At 45.1% G+C, this 11381-nt stretch overlaps 2 protein-coding genes across 2 annotated transcripts in view; both read right to left on the bottom strand.

Annotated features, from left to right (window-relative positions):
* Positions 1-34: 34 nt before the first annotated feature.
* On the bottom strand, positions 35-2528 carry LOC105392743 (anoctamin-8). The gene is made up of 4 exons (XM_048631228.1): positions 2393-2528; positions 1687-1818; positions 1149-1291; positions 35-184 (listed from the first exon to the last, which is right to left on the bottom strand). The coding sequence occupies exons 1-4, from the start codon at positions 2516-2518 to the stop codon at positions 181-183; spliced, it is 405 nt and encodes a 134-aa protein (XP_048487185.1). The 5' UTR covers positions 2519-2528; the 3' UTR covers positions 35-180.
* A 612-nt stretch (positions 2529-3140) lies between these two features.
* The window catches only part of LOC125488496 (anoctamin-8-like), a 31511-nt gene continuing 23270 nt past the window's right edge, over positions 3141-11381 (bottom strand). The window contains exons 14-16 of the mRNA XM_048631227.1: positions 10518-10690; positions 9509-9706; positions 3141-3448 (exon numbers count right to left, since the gene is read on the bottom strand). Coding sequence (XP_048487184.1) covers positions 3149-3448; positions 9509-9706; positions 10518-10690 — 671 coding nt within the window. The 3' untranslated portion in view covers positions 3141-3148. The remainder of the gene's footprint in view (positions 3449-9508; positions 9707-10517; positions 10691-11381) is intronic.

The raw sequence follows: 11381 nt of genomic DNA, 5'->3' as shown, positions 1-11381 counted from the left end.
ATAGAAAAAAGAAAACAATTTTAAAATAGTGAGTACATTATTTATTCAAATAGAAGCCTTATAAAATTATGAGTGAGGTAAAGAATAATAACAAAAGTACTACCTTAAAAAAGTATATAAACTAAATAAAACTACTATGTAACTACACACCGATCCAGGCACAATTTTACTTGTCACAAATCAACTGAAAAAATGAAAAACATACATTTAGTTATTTTACTTTCAAGGAAAATAAAATATTTAAAAAATAATAATAATAATTGTACAATGTTGAATGTTAGAGGTAGAGTTCGATCAACGTAACTTGACTTATTTCATAATGTACGTACCTCAGCTGAAATGAGCTTATTTATTTCAGTAGACAGCAGATAAGCACATGAATAAATTCAACATTGCTGGGGCGTAAATATTGAACTATTTTCGTCTCATTAGCAATCTGTCTCACGGCAATATTGGGTGGCAGTTTTTGGTCAAGTTACGTTAAACGTAGTCTACTTCCGATTTGGGGAGTAACATAATTTAATTTTAAAATATTATAATACAGACCAAATCATGCAACCATCAAGTGAGCAATCATAATGGTAAGTGATAAATTGTTTCCTAGTGGGAATTTTGAAAATAATTCCTTTGTTGAATGTGGAAAATGTTTAATAGCAATAAACAGAATGTGTTTTTTTTGTGTGAGCAAATATAATTCCATGAAATAAATATTAAATGAGGTCATGGATGTTGACGACAACGTTTAAAACAACATTAATTGCAAACTGCATTCACCATCTCACTAAATCTACTAAAAGTAACAAAATATGAGGAAATTAAATTATTTTAATTTGTAGTGTGTTGCACAATGTTGTACACCGAAGGTTGCTGCCAAAGTGGTATGGAAAGCCGAAAAAGCTTAATTATGTTGCTTATTCTATACTTTTATTCAACGAATTCGCCAAATTAGTAAATGAAAAAAAATATTTCCTCTTAAACTTATTTATGTGACTTTTTAGCATGTGACCTATGCATATTTTTTAACATTTTTAAAAATACCCAGTACAAACGTTGCTTAGAAAACGTTCCACTAACCATACCACCTTTACCACAGCTCAACAACATTTTCAAAAACCAGCACTTCCCTCCCCTCTTAAAAACCCACTCACCTAAACGGCGGTATCTCCGGTATCTTCCCTATGTTGATCTTCTTCTTCTCTTGTTGCTTGTCGTCGGCCATTTTGGGCGTCGTGGGGGTGGCGGTGCGAGGCGAGCGCGCTTTTGAGACGTCGTCTTGGCTCGTGCATTCAGACTGTTGAATAATGAGAGATAGATCAGAATCAGTATTGGAATCTGAATTTATTTAAAAAAAATAGATTAAAGTATTTTTATCAAATGTCTCTTGAGAGACAGACAGACAACACAAAGTACTCTGTGTGTTAGTATTTAAGTTTTGTAAGTTTATTTCATGTGTGTGTATATATTCTATCTATCTATCTACTCTGGATACATGGGTTTCTTTTTTTCTGTACTTCAGAGGGTAAACACAGTACAGTTCTGTACTTCAAAAGGTAAAACGAAACCGAGAACGGATTTTTATGTAGTATAAGCATTGTAAGTAACTAACATAGAATAATCAACATTGTTGCTGTGGCTCTTTTTGGCTGAAATATTTTTTTTCGGTCACTGGTACAAAAAATAACTTACCAATAGAGGAGCGTGCGAATTCTTAATAGCCTCTCGTCGTTGGAACTCCACTTTAGCCATTTCCGTCTCCAGCCAAGAAGGAATCTCTGGTATGGCGAGACGCAGCGCTAATACTGATACCAGTATTATATGCTGAAACAATATAGCAGGGGATTTATTACACTGTACGCAAAATAAGACACTTTCCGATAGGTTTTTGATAAGTTCACTTGAATTTGTATTATCTATTGCTATATTAATTAGTTTTAAATGGACAGGGGTGATTATCGAGCTCTCATACAACACCACCAAACGAATAAACCTAGAAGTGACATAATTATTCCCGACTCTCTACTGACAGACATGATGTATGCAGAGAGAGTATTCGTGCTGCCATTTTAGATTTACTTCTTTATTGAAGGGGCTTATACGTAGCTTAGCTAGATACTGATTAATTAATCAGTAAGTAATCGATGTCAGAATACAATATTTCCCTTTGATATTGTCATTAATTGGCATTTATTGGTTCAACGATTAGTTTTGTACAATATTCCACTACAGATTCTCACCTCCAACCCGACGTACACAAGTAGGTATATGCGCTTGCGGCATGGCGTCGCCCAGCAATCTGTTGACGGTGCCGGACAGACCAATCAGAGCGCAGTTCACTAGCACCGCCACCGCTATGAGCGCTTCCATTGGACAATATTCCACTACAGATTCTCACCTCCAACCCGACGTACACAAGTATATGCGCTTGCGGCATGGCGTCGCCCAGCAATCTGTTGACGGTGCCGGACAGACCAATCAGAGCGCAGTTCACTAGCACCGCCACCGCTATGAGCGCTTCCATTGGACAATATTCCACTACAGATTCTCACCTCCAACCCGACGTACACAAGTATATGCGCTTGCGGCATGGCGTCGCCCAGCAATCTGTTGACGGTGCCGGACAGACCAATCAGAGCGCAGTTCACTAGCACCGCCACCGCTATGAGCGCTTCCATTGGACAATATTCCACTACAGATTCTCACCTCCAACCCGACGTACACAAGTATATGCGCTTGCGGCATGGCGTCGCCCAGCAATCTGTTGACGGTGCCGGACAGACCAATCAGAGCGCAGTTCACTAGCACCGCCACCGCTATGAGCGCTTCCATTGGACAATATTCCACTACAGATTCTCACCTCCAACCCGACGTACACAAGTATATGCGCTTGCGGCATGGCGTCGCCCAGCAATCTGTTGACGGTGCCGGACAGACCAATCAGAGCGCAGTTCACTAGCACCGCCACCGCTATGAGCGCTTCCATTGGACAATATTCCACTACAGATTCTCACCTCCAACCCGACGTACACAAGTATATGCGCTTGCGGCATGGCGTCGCCCAGCAATCTGTTGACGGTGCCGGACAGACCAATCAGAGCGCAGTTCACTAGCACCGCCACCGCTATGAGCGCTTCCATTGGACAATATTCCACTACAGATTCTCACCTCCAACCCGACGTACACAAGTATATGCGCTTGCGGCATGGCGTCGCCCAGCAATCTGTTGACGGTGCCGGACAGACCAATCAGAGCGCAGTTCACTAGCACCGCCACCGCTATGAGCGCTTCCATTGGACAATATTCCACTACAGATTCTCACCTCCAACCCGACGTACACAAGTATATGCGCTTGCGGCATGGCGTCGCCCAGCAATCTGTTGACGGTGCCGGACAGACCAATCAGAGCGCAGTTCACTAGCACCGCCACCGCTATGAGCGCTTCCATTACGTGCTGCGGACAAATTATAAAGATATAAATATTTTGATTACTTAAATGTTAAAATAATACGGTTTTATCGCTAAATGGCGACCGGATTGTGTAATAGAGACCCTCATGTCATAAACCGCTGCTAATGATAACGTTACATACCCATTCCGATTGAATTCATTACAGCTATGTATGTAGGTATGTAAATATACTTAACACGCTCTAGAACTTAAACTACTAGACCGATTTTGACATATGAGGTAACTTTGGAATCCTTTTGATGCAATTAAAGTGCCTATAGATCTGATTATAGTCGCTGTGGCGTGTCGATGTACCTACGCCACATATGCGGACACCCCATAATCAACTAGGCGCTGCATCCTACACCAATGGACGAGCAACCGGCCCGCCGCGGCATCGTCACCGATGGCGTGATATTCAACCAATGGCAAGACGGCTAGATCACGACATCGCGCGCCGAACCAATAGCGACGCGGCACCACTACTACTCCAACTTGAAGATGCGCTTACATAAAAGGACAAGCAGAGGACAGCCCTTCCCTTTTTCTCGGCTTGCGCTTCTAGCTTTCGCATCTCTTTAATTCTTTTTGTGCTTTGCTTAATTTCAATTATTAAAATTAACTATCTAGTTTTGTATCAAATCCTTTTTCCAAATTCTATAAACCTTTTCTATCGCAAATTCAGTATTAATGTTTGTGTAACGTGTAAAAATAAAAATTACTTAGTGTTCGTGCTTCCGCATTTTTATTAAAAACTTCACATAGATGGTTAGGTCTCAAAATACCATAAAAATTAGCTTGCAAAGTTAGCTTAGGCAAAATTAGGCTAGGTAACTACAGCTAAACTGGTGACCCCGTACGAAGAAAGAAACAAAAGAACACGTGTGAAAATGCCATTGACGGAGGAACAACCGCAGGGTGAAAACTCTGGAACCAGTGCTAGAAGCCGTGGCGTGGAGCGGGTTGGCGTGCGAATACCACCGTTTTGGCCGGAAAGACCTGCAGTATGGTTTGCTCAATTGGAAGGTCAGTTTATTTTATCTAATATTACTGTGGATTCAACAAAGTTCTACATGGTAGCAGCGAACCTAGACCCAAGCATTGCGTCAGAAGTAGACGACATTATCGTGTCACCGCCGGCAACTGGCATGTACGAGAAATTGAAAACCGAGGTGATTAAAAGGCTTTCCGTGTCACAACAACGCAAAACTTTACAATTACTTACGCACGAAGAGCTAGGAGATCGCAAACCCTCGCAGTTTTTACGTCATTTACGTAACCTCGCAGGCCCCAAAGTACACGAGGAGTTCCTGAGAGAAATGTGGACCAGTAAACTACCAGCTAACCTACAAACGATTGTTATTTCACAGGCGGAATGCACATTAGACGCCGTGGCGGACTTGGCTGACCGCGTGCACGAGATCATACCCCCGCATCACTCACCAGGTAGCCAGTACGTCCACGGATTTGCCAGGTACTGCTTTAGAGCGTAGAGGAGCAGAACTGACGCGGCAAGTAGAAGCTTTAAGCACACAGGTACGTGACGCACGTTTTTACTCTGACGGTCCACGTGGCCGCTCTCAATATCGCCGCCCATCCCGCACACGCCATCAACGTTCACGTAGCCGCAGCAAGACACGCCCTGAAGGCCATCGGTATTGTTTTTACCACTATAGATTTGGAGCCAGAGCCGAGAAATGCACCGAACCATGTTCATTCAAGTCGGAAAACTTATCGGGCAGCCACTGATTGCGGCAAGTGACTGTCCTGCATCATCATCAGGCCGCCTGTTCATCGTTGACCGAAAAACTAAAATAAAATTTCTCATAGACACGGGTTCGGACCTGTGTGTATTTCCAAGGTCAGCAGTACGGGAGCCACGCAGCAAGACAAAATACGAACTGTACGCAGCAAACGGTACGAACATATCAACCTATGGGTACAAGCAGCTAGAGCTAGACCTAGGATTGCGACGTGCATTCACGTGGCGTTTCACTGTAGCAGATGTCACAAAGCCAATTATCGGCGTCGACTTTTTAGTTCACTATAATCTACTAGTCGACTGTCGCAACCATCGCCTCATTGATAATCTCACAACACTATCAGTCACGGTACCAGCAAGCCACCAGCAGCCCAGCGACACTATCTCATCCGTGCGCACTACAGCCGGCTCGGAGGAAAACCTGTTCATCAACATCCTTCGAGAATTCCCAGAGGTAACCCGCCCAGCTGGTGAGCCTTTACTAGTTCCTAAGCACAATACGGTGCATCATATAAGGACGACACCTGGACCACCGGTCTCCAGCCGTCCGCGCCGTCTAGACCCAGAAAGACTGCAGACCGCCAAGAAGGAGTTTGATGAAATGCTGCACAATGGCACCGCTCGCAGGTCAGAAAGTCCATGGTCTTCCCCATTGCACCTGGCACGTAAGAAAAACGACGGCTGGCGACCGTGTGGAGATTATAGGAGACTTAACGCCCGAACCATACCAGATAGGTATCCCATCCGCAATATCCAGGATTTCGCTCATCAGCTGGCGGGCAAACAGGTATTTTCTACAGTAGATCTCGTAAAGGCCTATAACCAAATACCGGTTTTTAAGGAAGATATCTGCAAAACAGCCATCACAACGCCCTTCGGACTCTTCGAATTTCCATATATGACAATTGGACTACGAAATGCCGCTCAATCTTTCCAGCGTTTTATGTATGAAGTGCTCAGGGACCTGGAATTTTGTTATGGATATATCGACGACATAATTATCTATTCTGAGAACCAGCAGCAGCACATCCAGCACCTCAGACAGCTGTTCCAGCGACTGGCCGACTATGGAATCCTCATAAACACATCCAAGTGTGTCTTTGGTGAGAGTGAAGTAACGTTCTTAGGTTTTCGAGTATCAGCAGCTGGAATCCAACCACTCGAGTCTAAAGTACAGGCACTCCAGGACTATCCAGTACCAAAAACAATGAAGGAGCTAAGGCGATTCCTAGGTATGATTAATTTCTATAGACGGTTCATACCAGCAGCAGCCAATATCCAAGCCCCACTCAACGCTCTCCTTGCCGGCCGAGACGCAAAAGGAAACAAGCCGGTCGACCTGAAACCCGAGCACGTGGAAGCATTCGAGCGCTGTAAGGCAAGTCTGTCAAAAGCTACATTACTTTCCCATCCGGACTACAAAGCACCACTGTCAATCCAAACAGACGCATCTGACGTGGCTATAGGGGGAGTTCTTCAGCAAAAGAAAGGAGACACCTGGCACCCACTCGCATTTTTTTCCAGAAAACTGAGCCCATCACAGAGGAAATACAGTCCATACGATCGGGAGCTGCTCGCAATATATGAAGCTATACGCCACTTCAGACACATGGTGGAAGCACGAGAATTCACTATCTACACGGATCACAAACCGCTGACTCACGCATTCTCAACACCACGTGACAACTGTTCACCACGCCAATTCAGGTATTTAGACTTTATTAGTCAATTCAGCACTGATCTGAGATATGTTGCTGGCAACCAGAACACAGTCGCAGACGCCTTGTCTCGCATCGAAGAGATATCCCCGAAGCCGCTGGATTACCAGTCCTTGTCGCGAGCCCAAGAAGAAGACGCTGAATTGAGGTCCTTGCTGAGAAACGGAACGAGCCTGAAGATAGAGAAAGTCAGGTTAACAGACTCCAACACACAGGTATATTGTGATGTCTCAGTATCTCAACCACGCCCTTACCTAACAGCTAACTTCCGTAGACAAGTATTTGACAACCTACATAACCTCAGTCATCCAGGCGCGAAGGCCTCTGTCAAACTCGTCTCGCAGAGATTCGTCTGGCCTGGAATGCGCAAGGACTGTCGACAATGGGCAAAAGAATGCATACAATGTCAGAGCTGTAAAGTAACAAGACATACAAAAGCACCTTTAGCAAGCTTCGAGACTCCTTCGGCTAGATTTCGTCACGTGCATATGGATATAGTAGGTCCTTTACCATTCTATGGGCCCTTGATGCCTGCAATAAATGGATTTATTATTATTATTATTATTATTATTATCTTCTGGCTTCAGGTACCTCCTCACCGTCATCGATCGCTTCTCTCGTTGGCCTGAGGCGTACCCGCTTGAGGACATCACAGCGGAGACCTGCGCCCGCACCTTCATCGCTGGCTGGGTCGCGAGGTTCGGCTGCCCAGAACGCATCACAACAGACCGCGGCCGGCAGTTTGAATCGCAACTATTCAAGACCATCGCTACACTCATCGGCGCATCACATCACACGACCACATCCTACCATCCGGCAGCCAACGGTCTGGTCGAGAGGCTGCATCGTCAACTGAAGGCAGCCATCACCTGTCACGTAAACTCAAGATGGACTGAAACCCTGCCACTGGTGCTCCTGGGGATCCGAAGCGCCTGGAAGGACGACCTGCAGACGTCAGCTGCTGAGCTGGTGTACGGCGAGCCACTTCGCCTGCCAGGCCACTTCTTCGAGCCCCCCAAAGATGAAGAGATCGACATGAGCGACTTCACCAGCAGACTACGGGGCCTCATCAGACAGCTAGCTCCCCAACCAACATCGTGGCACACAAGCACGAACCGCATCTTCTACATCCCGAAGGATCTACACACCAGCAGCCACGTCTTCCTCAAACAGGGTCCAGCGAAGAGGTCGCTCCAGCCTCCCTACTCCGGCCCATACAAGGTGCTGAAAAGAGGACCGAAAACCTTCGACATCGACGTTCAAGGCAAGCAAACTACGGTAACAGTCGACCGCCTCAAACCAGCCTTCGTGAGCCAACCGCAAACGCAAGTTCCAGTTCCTAAACCTCATGATGAGCCAATGAAGAAAACCAGAAGCGGGCGAGTAGTTCACTTCCCAGACTACTATCGACCGTAACCAGTCACGGTCTCGGCAGGGGAGTATTGTGGCGTGTCGATGTACCTACGCCACATATGCGGACACCCCATAATCAACTAGGCGCTGCATCCTACACCAATGGACGAGCAACCGGCCCGCCGCGGCATCGTCACCGATGGCGTGATATTCAACCAATGGCAAGACGGCTAGATCACGACATCGCGCGCCGAACCAATAGCGACGCGGCACCACTACTACTCCAACTTGAAGATGCGCTTACATAAAAGGACAAGCAGAGGACAGCCCTTCCCTTTTTCTCGGCTTGCGCTTCTAGCTTTCGCATCTCTTTAATTCTTTTTGTGCTTTGCTTAATTTCAATTATTAAAATTAACTATCTAGTTTTGTATCAAATCCTTTTTCCAAATTCTATAAACCTTTTCTATCGCAAATTCAGTATTAATGTTTGTGTAACGTGTAAAAATAAAAATTACTTAGTGTTCGTGCTTCCGCATTTTTATTAAAAACTTCACATAGATGGTTAGGTCTCAAAATACCATAAAAATTAGCTTGCAAAGTTAGCTTAGGCAAAATTAGGCTAGGTAACTACAGCTAAATCGCTATAGCAATGTGTGTGGGTATCTTAATCTATCTAGAAACTAAATTACTCAACCGATTTTGACAAATCGTTCGAATCCTAACAAAACTAATAATAAGGTATCCCTACACCCGTAACACACCACTCCACTCCACTCGTCACCTGCCAAGAGCCGACGGAGCTGACGGGCGCGGGGAAGGGCCTCTGCGCCACGTGGCACAGTTTGAACGCGTCGGCCCGTATCTCCGCCGCGTTGTTCAACAACGCGCTCTAGAAACTAAACTAATGGACCGATTTTGACAAATGAGGTGTCTTTAGAACCGTTAATTAACGCTCTTGACGCTTAAGTAACAAAACGTTCTATAAGAGCGATGGTATTGCACTAATCAGGTCACCTGCCAAGAGCCGACGGAGCTGACGGGCGCGGGGAAGGGCCTCTGCGCCACGTGGCACAGTTTGAACGCGTCGGCGCGTATCTCCGCCGCGTTGTTCAACAGCGCGCTCTAGAAACTAAACTAATGGACCGATTTTGACAAATGAGGTGTCTTTATAACCGTTATTTAACGCTCTATAACGGTATCTTTAGAAACGTTTTTTAACTTCACTAGTCACCTGCCAAGAGCCGACGGAGCTGACGGGCGCGGGGAAGGGCCTCTGCGCCACGTGGCACAGTTTGAACGCGTCGGCCCGTATCTCCGCCGCGTTGTTCAACAACGCGCAGGCGCCGGCCAGCGGGAACGCGGACGAGAATAGCACCACGTGGCCGAGTTGGGTGAGCATCTCGAGGTACTCGGCGAATGTGCCTTCGTACTGGAACAAAGAGGAAATTATTATTATTGACTAAATTATTGTTATTAGATAACTGTTGCTAAGAGCTAAGCTTTGCCTTAAAAAGTTTTTTGGTGAGAAGTCTGGGATAGAATGTGGCGTATTATATTAATGTGCCGTGATGGCGTAATGGATAAGAGGTCGTCTCGCGCCTAAAAGTACCAATATATTCAGTAAATTTTATGACGTGCCCTTATGTTCAAGGAAAACATCATGAGGAAACCTGCACGTCTAAAAGTGCAAAGTGCTTATTCCAAAATGGCATAACGGGTCGCGTTTTATCACCTGAGTACAAATGTGCATTGAACACCATTATGACGATTGCGACTTGCGAGTCACACGATTACAGTCGTGAGCATTATGTATACTATTTTATAAGCCAAGTTAATACATACCTTGAACAGCTGCGATTCCAACTCAGCCTGGTGTATGACCTTCTGCCCGACCACCGGCTCGGAGTCCCTTCGCTCGTCCTTGTCGCTGGTGTTGAAGATTGAGTTCTCTGGCACACCCTGTATACCTCAAACCTACGTACCTTTTGACAGCACCGTAGCGTAGGCGGTAATGAAGCTGCTTCCGAAGCTTTGGGCCGCGGGTTCGAATCCCACTCAGGGCAAACATTCGTGTGATGAGCACTTGTGTTTGTCTTGTGTCTGGTTGTCGCTTATCTATTTAATATGTATTTGTGTAGATATATCAGCTGTCCGACACCCATACCACAGGTCTACTTAGCTTGGGGTCGGATGGCCGCGTGTAAGATGTCCCCACCACATATTTATTTATTTATTTATACCTTAAACAGCTGCGACTCCAGTTCAGCCTGGTGTATGACCTTCTGTCCGACGACCGGCTCAGAGTCTCTTCGCTCGTCCTTGTCGCTAGTGTTGAAGATTGAGTTCTCTGGCACGTCACCCGAAGAGTCAGTTTTCTTCTCGAACAGTTCTGTCAGTTGTGCTGATGTTGGCACTAGGGAGAAAAGATAAGCTATTTGTTAAAATAAAAATGGTATGATAAATAAGATCAATACAGATAGTAGGTTCGATTTCGGTAACTAATTTCAGAAGTGGGATTGTAGTAGATAGAGTAAAAAATTGCAGCAAGATGAAAAACTTTACACAGAAAACTCTGGGTATCTCGAACCTCAAGAGAGATGCCGAAAACTACAAGTTGGGTACTCATACAGTTTTCGGCTTGAATTTTTTTTCATGTGATAGATGAATTTTATGAAGAGTACATTCCCTATTTTTCCCTGTAGACAGGTGTAGATTTATTTAGTAAATTATAAAAGTGCTATTGGCACTTTCAAAAACTTTTGACTTTTTACTAAGTTCATACTGCCATATTCTCATCTTACTGAAGTCTGTTACCCAATAAATTTCTTATTCTTATTCTTATTCTCATTACTCCTGAGTTGGCCTATCAGTTCTCGAAGGCACGACGTTACCTTTAGAGACACGGGACAGTGTGGGTATTTACAATACAATTAAAACTATTATTTATCTACTTACTTACGTGTTCTGGAGTGGAGGCCGCGTCTAGGCAAACATAGTGTGAGACGCCCGCCCTAGATGGGGTGACGACTTGCGAAAGGTGGCTGGTTATGATTGGATGCGGAAAGCTAAAGATCGCATCCAGTGGCGTGCTTTGGGAGAGGCCT

The sequence above is a fragment of the Plutella xylostella genome, chromosome 28, assembly GCF_932276165.1.
Source record: "Plutella xylostella chromosome 28, ilPluXylo3.1, whole genome shotgun sequence".
Taxonomy (NCBI): Eukaryota; Metazoa; Arthropoda; class Insecta; order Lepidoptera; family Plutellidae; genus Plutella; species Plutella xylostella.
This window is presented reverse-complemented; position numbering and strand designations above follow the sequence as displayed.